Source organism: Hibiscus syriacus, unplaced genomic scaffold, assembly GCF_006381635.1.
Source record: "Hibiscus syriacus cultivar Baekdansim isolate YM2019G1 unplaced genomic scaffold, ASM638163v2 tig00110548_pilon, whole genome shotgun sequence".
NCBI lineage: Eukaryota > Viridiplantae > Streptophyta > Magnoliopsida > Malvales > Malvaceae > Hibiscus > Hibiscus syriacus.
In genome coordinates, this window is record NW_024062775.1 from 4,130,424 (window position 1) to 4,147,019 (window position 16,596).

The following is a 16,596-nucleotide window of genomic DNA, read 5'->3' on the forward strand; positions in this document are numbered from 1 at the left end:
TCCCCTTTATTTCTAAAACAAATTTATTATGTTTTATAATGGTTTTAAAAAGAAAAATTTTAGGTTAACCATTTTAGTGGACCCATGTGATATCGTAATCCATCGATCTTCAGGTCGAACTAGATAGGGTGTTACAGAATTACCCATCAATATATCTCATACTGAACCAATCGAAGCTCAAGCATCACTTGACATTACTAAACCGCCACCTAACATCATCGACATATATGATGATGAAAACCTACAATAAACTGTTATTCCAACAGATTCTCCTCAAACACCAAGATCATATATGACACCATTCATTTCCTAAACCAATCTTCTTACCTACAAACAATGTCCCAAGCACGTCCTATATATCACTACGCAACCTATGCATTGCCCAGAGTCGAAAGCAAGTTCAAATTTCTTGACAAGTGAAGAAGATAATCAAAGTAATTTGGATGTGATGAATGATACTAATGATTGCTCAAAGAAAAGGAGTATGCCAATGTACAACTTATTCTATCAATAAATTTGTTGCTTACAGTAAACTAATGGATAATTTTAAGATATTTATAGCTCAAGTTGATAGCATTCGCATTTCAGAGACTATAGAAGAAACATTAAAAAGTCACTAGTGGATGAAGACAATAAAATAACTTTTGGCCCTTAAAAAAACCTGATATGACATCTATCGTATCGCACTCCTCCTTGGCTCACACCGAATACTGTGTGGAGGCCAGTCTAGGTTCTTCATCAGCCACTAATTTAGCTATCCCATGACTATACTATATGCATTCACTATATAAAGTGACAAGTGGCACAGGTCTAAACATGCTAAATATTGTAATACTAATATATGGTTCGTATCATAGTACGATTGAGGGATTCTGCATCTCAGAGCTAATTCACCCCTAGCACTACTGAAGAACCATCGGGTACTTCTAGGTGAGATCCGAAATTCTACATCGGAAATGTGCACCCACCGACTTACTCCGTTGAGTCTTGGGACATCTGGCGCCCAATCGGTTGATGAAGTATCGTAGCACTGACTTGGATCCATTGACTGTCCTATTTCTGGTAAAAGGAACTCAGGTGTCCTGATTATTTCCCGATCGTCAAATAAGGCTAGTTTTATGTAAACCTAGCTATATTTTATTTCTACTGTTCTGGTATTAATTATTGCTCTCGCTTGAAGTCTTATTTGAGGATATAATTAAGTGTTGGGGTACCTTGAGTCTAATTCCCTTAAAAACTGACATTTTTGTCCAAAGTATACTAAAAGTATCGATACTAGCCCTAGAGTATTGATACTATTGCAAAAGTTTCTATACTTTCTACAAGTATCAATACTTTTAAATATTCTTGATCGTCTAGTTTCAATACTTTCTGGGAGTTTCAAAAATATGACCTAAAGTATCGATACTCTTGCCCAGAAACTCATGAGTTTGCCCGAGTAGAAGAACAAGTTTCGATATTATCCCTATAGTATCAAAACTCAACCTGCAGAGAGCATAAAATAGGTATAAAAACTCCTATTATTCTATCCCAAAGACCTTAGTGATATCCCCAAACATTATTAATGTTTTATGTAAATACAAAGGATCATAAATAGGGCTTTAAACATATTTATAACTCTAAAACATGAAATCTACCATGGGAGTGGTTCAAGCTCAAGCAATCTACTACATTTCATCTAAATGACTTACACATTGTATAGTTGAGTCAAAAGTGAGTTACCTTTGATGCTAAACTACTGAAAAGGTTAAGTTTCTCATTCCCTTTAGCTTTGGAGTTTTCTCCAATCTCTCTCACTAGACAAACATCAAGGGATAGATTAATAGATGAATGAAATGGTTAAGAATGTAATAAGAACACTTCCTAAACCTATGGATTATTGAAAACAGACTGAAATCTTGAAAACTCTTAAACCCCACAAAAACATGTTCTTGGCTCCCATAGTGAAATAGTGAAGTTGAGGGTTCAAAAGAAAGCTCTAAAGATGATAAATTCACTCTTTACATTAGTATTGATGAACTAGGGTTGTCAGGTTCCAAATGTATCACCTTTAACTTGCTTAACTTAAAGGAGAAGAAGAAAGAATATGAAGATTTAAAAAGGAATAAGAGACAATAAAGAGTTGAGAAAAATATGATGTATCAGACGTGATCTCACCAAGCAATTAAATATTTCAACCTTTTGAAATTTTAAAAGGTAGAATTGCTACCTTGGTCATTCTAATTCTGACTGTAGATTAAAAACACCCCTTTTAACTCCTTATTGGGCTTACCTCAAGCCCAATCCACTTTAATTTGGATTAAAACCTCTTACAAGTTAGAAATTAACCTAAGGGCCATCTCGAGTTAGTCCAAAACTTCTAACCCCAGATTCGGGGCGTTACACTTGCTTCTTGATCTTTTAGCAAATTTTCTCAAAACGGTTTTTGAGAAAAAGTTAAAAAAATATTTGCTCTCAATCAGGTGAACCAAGTAGAGGTCGAGACATTTTCGTGGAGGCTTGCGATTCAAATTGTTCATGATAACTATTACTGTTGTTGCAATCTTGTTATTTTTCAAGGAACCCAATGTAAGTAATCATATCTCTTTCCTCCTATTTTTGGTTTTATCGTACATGGATCACTAGTGAGACCATCAAGTTTTGTTTCTACTACACCATGGGGTGTGCCAACGGTTCCAACACTTAAGGGGGTTACAAAAACTCTATCACCAACATCATTTTCCTTTAGGTTATACACCAATGATCTAATTTGATGTGTCTTGCTATCACACACGACGTGATGAAATAAAGGGATTACTGGATTTGGAATTGTTGAAATTTAGGATTTAACGAACAATAATGAGAGTGTGAATGGATTAGAATTTATATAACGGACAATATATGATGACCAACGACGATGACAATAACATCAAAGATGATGCTTAAGATTAAAGTTAGAAGATGTGGACTTCTGCTCGCATTCTATCCAACATCCTTAACTTATGGTCAGCCAAAACTCTACCTTTATCCCCATCATACCTTCGTCCTGATTCATCCAACCAATCCTCACCTTTGGGTTATCGTGCCCACTCATATTGTCATGTCAATGATCTTGTTTGATATGCTCTATTTTCACACACAAAGTGATAAAAGCAAAGGGAATGTAGGGCTTTAGAAGTTTAGATGAACGTCGACGAGAGTGCGAAGGGTTGAGATTTGAATAAGAGGCGTGTGGTATTTGACCGAGACAACATAAAATTATTTTTTAAGAGGTTGAAAAAAATAAAATTTTAAAAATTTAGAGATTAAATTAAGGAATAACCTTTCTATTAACATTTCACATCATCTAATAAAAATCAATAATTAAAATAGGCAAACCGAATATAAAAAGAATCAATTTTTTTTATTTTCAAATTTCAACTCTCTTTGTATTATTAAGGGGTGAGGGGAATATGTGCTATTTGTTATACAAATACAAGTGTTCAACTTTGCACCCTCACATTGTCTTAAGAGCAAAGAGAGCCATTGATTTTTTTAAATGCTCTATGTTTTACACCTAAACTCGTACGTACTTTACTGGTTAGGGCACAGATTCTTGTGCACATGTATTTATATTACATGCAATGGCCTTGCGAATCTCATGGATAATATATTGCTTAATTAAAGGCATGAACTTGTACGTACACTATCGAATTAAGCCATCATTTGGTGAAACTCATGAAAATCAAGCACCCCGTTACCGTCGATATCATAAACCCGAATCATTGCAACACACTCCTCATAAGACTTGGCGTCCCCAAGGCGATTCAACATCATTTGCAACCCTTTCGGAGTTATGCAACCCGAACCTTTCTCGAACTCGAACATCTCGAACGCATTCTTCAGATCGTCGTTGTCACTGTTATCTACTTTCATCAGCTTCAAGAAGTCTTGATAGTCCAACATGCTATCCCCGTCGGAATCGAGTTCGTTGATCACCAGCTGAGCATCTTCATGTGACATGTACTCTCCTATGGACCCGAAGTATGCCCTAAGTTCGAGAGCGGAGATTTTCCCATCTTTGTCACCGTCAAAATAGCGAAACACTTCTTTCATCTCCTCGTGAGGCCTTTTCGAGGATTTATGAGGAGGCGACGGCAATGATTCGGGAGAGGTTGAGGTCGAGCTAGACTTGGACCGACGGCGGTGAAGGCTTAACCTAAGGGTCTTGTTTAAGAACCATTTGGAAGTCTTGGAAACTTTAGCGGTTGCCATTTAGTTTCAAAGGCAAGTTATTGGCTAAGATCGAAATCCTAAATAGATGCTTTTTTTGGAGTGGTTTAGGGAACTTGCAGAGAAAGGTAGAAGACGAGATATTAATATATAACAATATATAACGTATAAATTTGGTGGAAGGAAATTGCATGGCAACTTCCTAAAGGGACCCAAAATTCATTGACCCCTGTCCATTAGAAATTAAAAAGCCAACCAATTTTAGGTCAAATTGTAAGAAAACGAATAATATAGGTGCCTTTTGTAAATTTTGACCATGTCTTTTAAATGATGAGTAAAGTTCGCATGACCTACCTATTTGTCCGAATAAAGTTTCGGAATTAATTAATTGCTTGCACTATTAGATAAATAAACTAAAAATGTCATCAAGTTCAATGGGATTCAGTTTGTCATTTGAAAATCTAAGAACCATTTAAATACGCATTGGCCTTGTGAGAAGTCTTTGTAAAATTGAGCTAACGTAAATCAAGGAATAATCTACAAAGTTAAAAACAATAGCAAACAAGCTTAGTGGCAAGACAATAAGAAAAAGCAAACAAAACCCATAAAAGAGCTAAAGTTGTTTGCAGTAAATGATGTTGTAGCCTGTAGGCTTCTAGTTACCGGTTAGCCTATTCAAATATAGAAGCTCTGAGAAATATATTAATAAGAAACCAATGGGGTAGTGGAAGAATTGGAAATCATGTGCATGTAATCCAAAATCTCTTGAATTGTGAGGCACACTTCAATTAGACCAACATCATAGTTTTTCATATTTCACAATCAATGCCCGGATTCTTGCAACCCTTTATATGAAAATAAAAGATTAATAACTATAGAGATATAACAACTCTATTATTAGTTTTATTAAAAAAAAACATTAGGAGAAAATATAATAAAACCACAATAAGTTTTAAAAAATAAAATAGACTAATCAAATTAATATAAAAATACACTAACTACAAAATAATTCAGATAAAAGCATACAAAAATAATTAAATATAACTAAATCAAACATTTTGAGAAAATAGAAGATACAAACAAATACTACAATCAACATCAATAGATAAAATACAATCAACATTAATATAAAATTGAATATAACAAAAACGACACATTGACAAATAACTCTATCACAATTCAAGAATTATGTATCTAAAACTATTGTGAACAAGTATAAATATAAAAGATTTAATCATATACACAAATACATATTTAATCTACCCTATATGAATATAAATAATCTTAAGGGTCACATTTGTTCCTGTAGTAGACTCAATTTATCATTTTCGTCATTATCGTATTTTCGCATCAATTTAGCTTTCAAAGTTGTTTAATTTCATCATTTTATAATCTACCTCTAACTTAAAACCTTAAGGTTTTAAGGTTTAAAGGTTATGTAGTTATGGTTTAGAGGATATGTAGTAATAGTTTAGGGTTTAGGATTTATAATTTAGGTTTTAAGTTAGGGGTAAGTATAAAATGACGCAATTGAACAACTTTAAGGGTTAAATTGATGTGAAAATACTACAAGAGCGAAAGTGATAAATTTGGTCCACTACAAAAAAAAAATTATCCTTTTTGTCATGTAAATATTGGCAGTAAGATGTTATAATCTACACTATCTGCAAGAGTGAAAGATTTAGTGGCACTATTGAACCTAAAAAAAGTAAATAGATTTACCGGTAAAATATACATAAAAAATTCTAAGACTCCAAAGCAGAGGTTGCTTGCAGAAGATCATAAGGAGCCCATAAAGCATCCAAAGGACAAGGCCTATTAGCATCGAGCCTGACCCATGGCTTCCCTTTCCCACTCCAATGCAACAAACTAGCCGGACCAGCATGTAAACCTCTACACAGTCCTCTATAATTGTCTCCCCCGAGCCCATGTTGGTTCCATCTATGCTCAACCGGCGCTATCTTCCCTGCAAACACCAGCAAGAACGGCGGCAATGACCCCAACTCGTATATCCTCATCCTCTTTTGAACCTCCATCCATTCTACGATCTTCCTTGTGTAATCCCCCGCACTCCATCGTTGCAAGTCTATCACCATCACCCCGGTGTTGAAATAGCAAGCCCTGCGGGCCGAGAATGTTAAGGACAGTGTAGGGCTGGACCAGAACGTTGGGGTGAAGTAGGACGTGATGTTGGCGTTGCAGTACTCCGGTGCCGCTAAAGCCGAGTTGTCTCCGAGCGGTGTCGCAGCGAGTTTAGTTATGTCATCGACGAGGATGAGGTCGGAGTCTAAGTACACGACTCGGCGTAGGCAACTAGGAAGGAGGTTGGGGAGGTAGATGCGAGCGTAGTTGAGAGGGCAGTCGAGCGCCGAGCGGATGGAAGTGGAAATGTGGCCCGACTTTGCTTTTGAGTCGTATAGGTAGATTTGGAACAAGAGGGAAGCAAAAGAGCGGGAGATCGTGAGGCGGAGGTGGTCGCAATCAGCGGTGGCGGAGGCAATGAAGTGGAAGAGGATGTTTTGAGGGCAAGAAGTGTGTTGCAGGATGGATAAAATGGCGGCCATTGAGCCACGTAAGTAGGCAGCGTCTAAGGTCATGGCGACATGAACAGCTTGATCAGTGCACATATCGTCTGTGCCGATGGAAGGGCAGGTTGGAGAGTTGTAAAACTGTGGAGCTTCTTTGAATCTTTTGTAATTTGTGGAGGCGGCAGAGGAAGGGGCAGCACTGTTGGGGGAAATGAGGAGGAAGAGGAGGAGGAGGTGCTGGTGCTGTCGGTGGAGGAGGTGATCACGTGGTGGGATTAATGAAAGTTGTGACATTTTGCCTTGGTTGGGAAGGAAGCAGGATCCAGATATTAGGAAAAAAACAATGTTAGATTGTAGCTTTTAACCTTTTTCAGATTGAGGAAGGCGACATATCAATGATATCCACTACCCTTCGTCTTGAAACCACTTTCACTAACAATATAATCTAATCAAGTATGTTCCAGCAATTACATTTGGCATAAACTACACTAAATATTATTATATTTTAATGTTAATGTGAACTTTTTAGTATTGATTTTGTAATAATTGACGATAAACAATAATAGACCGTCAGATACAATGCAAAATTTTATTGCGTAAAACTAAGATATCTAAAAATTTAGTAACAAAGTCCAATAAATAAACCAAAACTATTAAAAATATGTAATATATCTCATCATTATATTTATTCTTTATTTTCCTTTAAAAAATGATGCTACGAAAAGGCATCAAACTCAAGCAGGTTTACATTTTATTTCTTCTAGTTCCTAAATTTGCTCCGTAATTCTCCTTCTTTATGGCATAAAAAAATGAAATCAATTCCAATTAAAGCCATGTAATAAGGGTATAATAAAGTTGTAATGGTGGCAAATCAAATCTTTAAAGCATATTTTATTATATCATATGTTCAAATTTGGTATGCTTTTTCAAATGAGGTTTGGTAATAAAATGAGGGTCTAATTTTTAAATAAAATAATAACATCCAATTAAAATAAAATTACTCTCTAAACTACAATATCTTCTGCAACAAAAAAATAATAATATCAGTTTAAAACTAGCTAAATAGGTATCACGTCAATTATAGGAAAGCAACAAAGGGCAAAATTGGATGAGGCATCAGTGTGTCCAGCACAGCATTGTTTTTATTTGAACATTTCCCTATAATATGATCCAGATACCGCGTCCAACATTTAATGCGTAGAGCTGTCGCGTCTATTCTTTATATCAAAGGTCAGAGTCGAACGAGACACTTTTCTATCTTCTTTTATGATAATTTATAAAACATTTTTTCATTTTAAATATTTTTAATTTTTCCTTTTTAAAAACTAATTAAATTGATACTTTAATTATAATGGGTAAATTATGCATTTAGTATCTAATTTATTAGTTTTGATCCGTTTTACTACTTAAAACTTTTAAAATTTTTAAAATCATACCTAATGTTTAAATTTTATTTCGTTTTAGTACCTCGCCGTTAAAAACATAATGGGTAATTTACACGTGACACCTTTTGTATGGATAAATTGTATCATTCATCACTCAACTAACTAATCACTCCTATTTTGATCACTGAAGTTTAAATTTTTTATTTTAATTACTTATTTTTTAAATTACTCCTACTTTAATCACTCTGTCTTTAAAATTTATTTCTTTTATTTTTTAAATTATATAATAAAATAATAATAAAAATGTCATGTCACAAAAAATATTAATAAAATAAATTAGGGTGATTAAAATAAGAGCACTTTAAAAGTTGAGTAGTTAAATAAAAAAATTAAACTTTACTACCAAAATAGGAGTGAGAAGATGTTGAGTGATGAATGATATAATTTACCCTTAAAAATGTAGTGTTGTTAAATTTTTAACGACGAGATACTAAAATAAAACAAAAATTAAATGTTATGTATGATTTTAAAAAAATTGAAAATTTAAATACTAAAATAGACCAAAACTAATAATTTTGGTTTAAATATGTAATTTACCCAATTATAATTTCAAGACCAAATAAAATTTTTAATTCTTTTATTGGAATGACATATCATTTATTTAATATAGTAATTTGAGATGGGATTCTTCATCTGGGCTATACAGGAGAATAGCATCGATATAGATAAGAGCACTTTTCATTATGGGCCTCCACTGACAGTGGGGGTTTTGAATGCAAAATCCTGTCTTAGGCCTTTCTGTAGGGCTATACTCAATTGCCAAAATCCAGCTTTAAGATTCAAACTTTGAAAAGATATGGGCATTGGCCAAGCTTGAGAACAGTATGTTTCTATTGGGCAATGGGAATTTGTCATCCTGAAGGAACTGATTAAGAGATTGATAGTTTATGACAAGTCTCAGCTTTCCTCGTGCTTGTTCAGACCTCTTGTTGACATAAAAAGCTTCACATGTCCATTGTGAATCTGAAGGGTTCAATCAATTCTTGTTGTATGAGCTTATTACATTCTATTTCGGTAGAGCGCAAGGCTCTTAACCTTGTGGTTTTGGGATCGAGTCTTACGGTGGGCAATTCATAATTCTGACTGTCGGAGGTCTTCCACGGAAACTGCTCTCAACCTGGCGTTGGGGGCAGCCTACTACCCTACCTCCCCTTACCACATTACATATGGGAACAGGATCAGCTAATATATTCATTCTTGAATGCCCGACTTTGGTTGATTTAATATCTTCATTCTTCTTGAATGGCTGGCTTTGGTTGATTTAATATCTTCATTCTTCTTGAATGGTAACTGTATGAAGAACTCATAATTTTTCCACGATGATCACACTTAGACAAGAATTATTCATGTGATTTTGCACAAGCTCTTGACTTAAGTTCTGCTATAGCACAAGAAATCTTCTCCTTGGTCTCCATCAAATATAATCTGGAAATTTCTACAAATGGCTTAAACATTTGTTTATATTTAAGACCATTAGGTAGAATTCTCAGGTGTTTTGCCTTGGTATATAGGTCAAAACCTACAACCAAATCTTTTCCAATAAGTTGTGATCCGAGAACTGTAGTCGTAATTGAACATCCTTGGGAAAAATTTGAATAGTAATAGGCTTGCTGATGAGATGAATTGCAAAGGTCTGGTCTGCTGCATAATTGAAGTATCTAGTATGAGGTTTCCACCATTCTGGATTGAGTATTTCTGGATTCATGATTGTTTCTGCGGGTCTAGTATCAATGAAAGCAATCGACGAGATTGGTTTTTCATATTTTCCCAGATAAATTGTTGCTGGGATATGTAGTACAGGGACTTTAGATGCCATTGACAACGATAAACAATTATATTACCATTCACAGAATAATTTTTAAAAATAATGAAAAAAGCTTAGATAACTATTAGTTGATGTAAATGTTTTTTTATCCAAGAAAATAACATCAAAGTCAAATGTTGTGATAAATGAGTAATATAAATTTATGTTTCTAGAGATTTAATTTAATTTGTACACGAGGCAGAACTAAGATTCTAGTTTAATAGGAAAAGTATAATTCATAACAAAATTGAAAGAAGTAAAATCAAAATAAAATAAATTTTGAAAATTTAAATATATATTAATTATTATATTTTATAATAATAAAAAATTGAAGATAAATAACCCCTAAAATTATACATAGTTCTGTCACTGTTTGTACATGTTTAATACTATATTTCTTAAAGATCTCAAAGCGAATGACACTCGTACATCTACAAACAATTGTTCTTAAGTACTGACTATACAACTAATTGCACCACAAGGTAGTAACATTTTTAATGGGAGCACTTAAGAAATGCCCCATTTTTGTGTAACTTTTCTTGACAACTATAAACTTAAGTACAGTCCTAAGAATAAAAAAGAATGTAGTTTTTTTCTAAATGACCCAGATTTGAGGCTAATTCTAAGGAACGACAGAGTAATATAAGGTTAAAAATTACTCAACCGAAAAATTTAAAAGGAAAGTAACATAATAGGTTTACCACTACTGATAATATTGAATTAAATCTAATTTATTAGATTGCAAGTATTTTAAAATAATTTAAATGATTTAATCGGGTAAGTTATGTTGTTGGTAAGTATCGATATATTTTTTTTAAAGAATATCGATATTTTCTAAGTTTATAACATTTCATATCGTAACCTACTATTCAGATAACAACCAACTTATTTTGTTGTCGTCTGAATGAATAAGGCCGCGTCATCTTAAAATCTGGTAACATTTCAAGACCCAATCGAAAATGTTAATTATATTAATAACATTGACGTTTTTAACTTATTTTGTGACCGTTAGAAGGGTAACAGTTAATTTTTCAACCATTATTATTATAGTAACGTATAAGTTTTATGATTTCTAGTCTTCTAGATATAACATTTTCTGTTGTAAACCGATTATATCAATACCTTTTCTCCCAAGTATCAATACTTTCGAATTTAAAAAAAGAAGGAAAACGATAAGGATTTAAAAGTATCAATTTTTTTCACATATTTCGATACATAGGGAAAAGTACTATCAAGAATTTATAGATAATATAATCGGTTTAGAGAAGGTAAAGGCCAATATTAGAGAAGAGAATAAAGAGTTTTTGTCTTTAGAATATGTTTTCCATCTTAGCAATAGACATTAATACTGAAGAACTGAACTGAAATCGTAATTTGAAGAATAGAGAGGTATGTTAGTGAAACCCTAGTTTGTAATTTTTTTCAATTAATGAAGTTTGATTTAGGGATTAGGGTTTAATTTATAGGAAAAAGATGCAATATGATGAATCGATTATTGTTATAGGTTGAATGAATGGAAAATAATAGGGGTTAGTAAAACAAGTAGAATGTAATATTATAGGTTGAATGGAAAACATTGGGTTGTAGATAACATTATAGGTTGTACATAATCGATTACTATAATAATCAGTTATGACTATGATCGATTATGAAAAACAGTTACATTTACATTTACAGTACTGTTTATCATAAGATCACAAGATATATTGTTGAAATCTATATTGCGATGAATGAAAAGGAAGAAGAAGATGACATTACATGGACAAATAACGTGAGAGAAAAAACAAATGACATGTCAATTGTTCTTCGAGAAGATGATTTCGAGGATCAAGCGACTACTGAGATAGAAGAAAAGTCGAAGCAATCAATAGCACCATATATGCACTTTTAGTAAGTAACTATGTATTTGTCTAATACTTGGTTGAATGGTGGTTATTGGTTAAAAGTATTATAGATGTTTATATTGATGACAAATTTAAAATGTTTACAGTATGAGTGAATGTCGACGATTGAAGGGAGTTTCAGATAAAAAGGCTGGTTATGTTGTATATCAATTGAATTAAGAAAGTTATGGAGAGTAAGTAATAAATATTATTGATAAAGAAACGTTAATTGCGAAAAGAAACATCTTTGAAATGAAAGTTGATGATCTAAGAGGAGAAAGAATCTTAGGTTAAATTATTGCAGAAACAGAAAGAATTATACACTGCATGGAGTAGCGCTTGTTGATGCCCAAAAGCACTTACCAATAAATCAAAATATCAAGAGGAAAATGCACGAATTCAAGATGCAAGCATTTAAAATCCCATTTTTGAAAAGAATAAAATTTGAGATGTCAAAAACCAGAAGCCATAAAAAACTCTAAAGATCAAGTCTTTCGAGATCATCATCAAATTATCCCATAAACGATATTGATCATTAACCAATCTCAAATAGTCAAGTTATTGGGCAAAAAAAAATGAAATCCCTAACCAAAAATAAGAATATTAATCAAATTTCAAAAAACCCTGAAAAATCTAGAAACACGACCGCATCCACATCCATCACAAAGTATAATCTAAAAAATTATAAATTGAAAAAGAAAAATAACAGATCTAATAATTGGGTAAACTAAACTAACATGAGAATAAAAAAGAATTGATTGATAGAGTGAAGGTGCAAATTTCTTAAATGGGTGATAGGTAATTTCGGAAATATTCGAGGGTACTCGAAATTTTTCGTGTTGTTTAATCCAAGTCTAAGCCAATCTAGATAAGGAATTGAATATTCGTTTTATAAAAATAAAATAAGATTTTAAAAAAATTAATCACAATGACATCAAACAATATTTATTTTTGACCTCCTTTACCAACTTGAGCCGAAATTCATAACCCAATCCATTAAAAATTTATTTAGTTGAAATCATCCTTCCAAAATCAGGAAATTATACATATAAATACTAAAGTAAAACAGAGTTATTCACTCTGTAAACGAACTGAATGTTTAATAAATTGTTTTTGAACAGTTTGATGAGAAATTCTTTTATGTATTAAACGAATGAACATGAATAAGATTTTATGTCCGTTTAATTAAATGAACAAACACGAACAAAGTGTTCATTCGTTTATTTACGTTCGTAAACGTTCATTATCTTGTTCGTTTATATTCGTGTGTTTATATTCATTCGTTTATATTTAGTTAAATATTTATGCTCGTTTAAAATATTAAGACCTAATAAATTTTAAACTTATACCCATTAATATTTTAAAACTCAATTAATTTTAAATCAAAATAAAAGATACTCAAATTAATTAAAGAAAATATCAATCCTAAAATTATTTGGAAAGGTAAAAACTTTTATCAAATATAAACTCAACTAATTTTATGTTCGTTCGTTTATATTTTTTTACGTTCATTCGTCTGTGTTCGTTTATCATTTTAATGAACGAACATTAATTTAACGAATGAACATGAACGACTACAAATAAGCTACAGTACTTAATGAACGAACACAAACAAAAATTTTTGTCCGTTCGTGTTCGTTCAGTGGTAAACAAGCTACCCAGAGTAGGTTTCAAGTCGCAGCACCATTCTTAGAATTCAAATCTTGTGCTCTAATGTAGAATTTATATTCTTGTTTCAATATCAAATAAAATGTAAATTCTGTATATTTGTTCCAGCATTAGGTAAGTCGTGTCCTCCATTCTTAGAACCAGGTCCAAACACTTGACACAACCAGGGAATATGTAAAATCGAACCAAAATTAGATTTACTGAACAATGTAATTGCTAAATACATACATGATCAAGTCAAGTCCATATATACTATACTCACTTGTAGAGGTGGAACTTCATTATCTCGAATGGAGCATGAGATAAATACAAAATAAACACAGTGAAATATATGTCATTGCTAGAGTTCCCAAGGGCTGTCACCAGTTGATGAACTACCGGAACGTTTCATCATCTTCTGCAAAACCACTGTCCTTGCCATCCTAATATTACGGCTACAGGTATTGGCATGTCGACCCAATTCCTCAATGATTGTCATAAATACTTCTAACTTCCTCTTGATCTCATCGATTACAAGCTTCAGTGCATCTTCTTCTCTAAGTGCAAAATCAGCATTGTGCAATATTGAATCTATCTCAATTTCAAACCGACTAATAAGCGCTCTTATGTTTTCCAAGTCATTGATTGCAATCCAAGAACCGATTTCCATTCCAATTATTAACTCCTTCTGCCCTTTCAGCTCATTCTCATAGCGTTTCCAGAGCCAGTTGCACCATTTACCAACCGAACCAATAGGAACCGCCAATGCAGCTGCCAAAGCTGTTACAACCGGCGGTGCAGCTATGGCTGCTGCCACCACAGAGAAGATCAACACTGAAACGAAAGTGGCTACAAACAACACATTCGACACCCTCCTCCATGTTTTCAAGGACTTTAACTTCTTATCGAGCTTTCTCTTCCGAGCTTGCAATTTCCGCAGCATTAATTCCTGCTGCCTACGGACCGAATCAAACAGTATAAAGAACTCCTTTGTGAATGGCTCTTCAGCTGCTTTAAATTTCCTTAGTTCTCCCAGAGTCTTCACAAATTTCCTCACACCATCCCCATCTTGTAAACCCACCTCCTCGTCGAAGTACGTTACAGCCAACTGAATAATTAACTGGTTGTTTCGAGCTCGTTTGAGGCAATTCTCAAGAGCAGTGCAAAATTCTAAAGTCTTCTTACTGTTCTCAAAGTATTCCTCAACCAAAGAAAACAGTTCCGGATTTTTCCATATATCTCTATGACATTCTAAAATGATTTTCACCACTTCCTGATTTGTTTCAAGAAGACATCCGGTGACCTGTTTGAGCGAGTCGAAAGATAAAGATTGAACACCCAAACCAGCAGCGAGGGTGCCGATGACATCGTTGGTGCGTTGATGGAGAGTCGCATCAAATTGCTGCAAAGTTGAATCATTTCTACAAGCAGCCTCGTACGAGCTCAAGTCTGATTCGAACTGAGAATCGCCCCTGCTTTGGGAAGATACTTCCGGACCACTCACGGTTTTACTATATTTGCAGCCCATCTTATCTTATTCAGATTCAAATCTTGATGGAGATGATAGGTTTTCAAATTTAAGTAAAACCCAGCAATCAAGTGAACTCCTATGGCTTTCTCAAATTAAAAACCCAGAGATAGTTTTCAAGTTTGGGTAAGATCTTATGAACCCAGAGCTAATTCTCAAGAGTGCACACCAATTAGATTTAGGTAATTATCCCCAAGTGAGAAAAGATTAAATCTTTGGAACATTATCCAAGAAATGGATGAACTTAAAGTACCTGAAATTGAGCTGAAAAAGAGTGAAAAAACGAGGGTTTCCAGATTCCTGATTTCTCCTCACCTGAAATACTTTGCCGATAATAAAGCTCGAAAACTGAAGCTGAACACAAACAAGCTACGATCTAGTGAACTCAAGGATGAATCTTGACACAGAATGGCAGAGGATAAGGATTTCGACAGGAGAAAAGAAGAGGAAATAATTGTTAGACCGAATAGATTGTAGGAATGAAGTCAAAGGTGTTGAAGTGTACCGCTAGAATTTGATTCGTCTCCTGTCTGATGATGAGAAAAGTCAAATAAATGAAATTGAATTGGTAAGCTTTGGGACCAAAGCCAAGTTCCCGGAGCCGAGGCGGAACCTTCCATGGCACTTCACTTGTGGTAATTGCTACAATAAAAATTAAGCCTCGTTGATTTGTGGTATGGGCAGAAACGTCTGTGAGTTTGCTACTCTCTGGTCTCGTGAACAGCTAAATGGTTGGCTAATAGTGCTTTATTGGTTCTCATTTCAAAGATTAAATATCCTTAGTCATGTCTTAGTTTAGGCCAATAAGTATTCGCATGGTCCTTTATAAAATTGTTACAAAAGTGATTAACGGATTGAAGCCAGCGATTGGTTCGTGTCATTATGCATTGGGTGTCTTCAACATGCATGTAAGAATGCGTACTTATCGAGTAATTGAGTATTGGGTATCAAGAAGTTGAGCCCGCATAATACAACTTCTTTGATGAACTTGGGCTTCAACCTTATTGCTACAACTGATAAGTTTCGGCTTTGAGTTGTTCGAGACATGGACATTTGTTGTGGTCCTTGAATGCTACTTTTGGATCGATAATTTGGAATGGGGCCGCCAATTGATTTTTGTGTGAATCCGTTGGCCATCTATACTCTTGTTAGTTCTATGACTAACTCTTTGGGAGGCTGGACTGGCCTAAGTTAAAAGATTTGGTTCTGAATGATGTTGAACTGAGAATTGTTGCAATTAAAACTCCCTCACCAAATAATCTTTGAGGATTTCCCTGGATGGGTCTAGGAGGAAAAGCGTCTGTTTACTGTTCGGTCGGCCTATAAATTGATTGACAATGTTGAAGAGTGTTATATATATATATGAAAATTTTCTATATGGTTTTAAAATCTCTCAATCTCTGTCGCATCGGATCTATCAATATTTTCTTGTTGATTATCTTAGTATAAACTATTATATTTATCAGAGTCCTTAAAAGTTCGTGTCTTTCAAACATAGATCATCAAATCATCAGTACGAAATTCAAAATCTAACCATAAGATATTGCTAACCTAATTAACTTACAAATAA

At 33.8% G+C, this 16,596-nt stretch overlaps 3 protein-coding genes across 3 annotated transcripts; all 3 read right to left on the bottom strand.

Annotated features, from left to right (window-relative positions):
- Positions 1-3,592: 3,592 nt before the first annotated feature.
- On the bottom strand, positions 3,593-4,261 carry LOC120130917 (probable calcium-binding protein CML41). Its single transcript, XM_039148065.1, has one exon. The coding sequence runs from the start codon at positions 4,231-4,233 to the stop codon at positions 3,673-3,675; it is 561 nt and encodes a 186-aa protein (XP_039003996.1). The 5' UTR covers positions 4,234-4,261; the 3' UTR covers positions 3,593-3,672.
- A 1,564-nt stretch (positions 4,262-5,825) lies between these two features.
- Positions 5,826-7,136, bottom strand: LOC120130916 (probable galacturonosyltransferase-like 1). The gene has a single exon (XM_039148064.1). The coding sequence runs from the start codon at positions 7,011-7,013 to the stop codon at positions 5,937-5,939; it is 1,077 nt and encodes a 358-aa protein (XP_039003995.1). The 5' UTR covers positions 7,014-7,136; the 3' UTR covers positions 5,826-5,936.
- Positions 7,137-13,690: 6,554 nt separating this feature from the next.
- On the bottom strand, positions 13,691-15,535 carry LOC120130914 (UPF0496 protein At4g34320-like). Its single transcript, XM_039148063.1, has 2 exons — positions 15,087-15,535; positions 13,691-15,048 (listed from the first exon to the last, which is right to left on the bottom strand). The coding sequence occupies exon 2, from the start codon at positions 15,024-15,026 to the stop codon at positions 13,860-13,862; it is 1,167 nt and encodes a 388-aa protein (XP_039003994.1). The 5' UTR covers positions 15,027-15,048; positions 15,087-15,535; the 3' UTR covers positions 13,691-13,859.
- Positions 15,536-16,596: the final 1,061 nt, after the last annotated feature.

What these genes read in the sequence shown, in the direction of transcription:
- LOC120130914 (XM_039148063.1), bottom strand. Translation starts at nt 15,026, where the DNA reads ATGGGCTGCAAATATAGTAAAACCGTGAGTGGTCCGGAAGTATCTTCC.
- LOC120130917 (XM_039148065.1), bottom strand. Translation starts at nt 4,233, where the DNA reads ATGGCAACCGCTAAAGTTTCCAAGACTTCCAAATGGTTCTTAAACAAG.
- LOC120130916 (XM_039148064.1), bottom strand. Translation starts at nt 7,013, where the DNA reads ATGTCACAACTTTCATTAATCCCACCACGTGATCACCTCCTCCACCGA.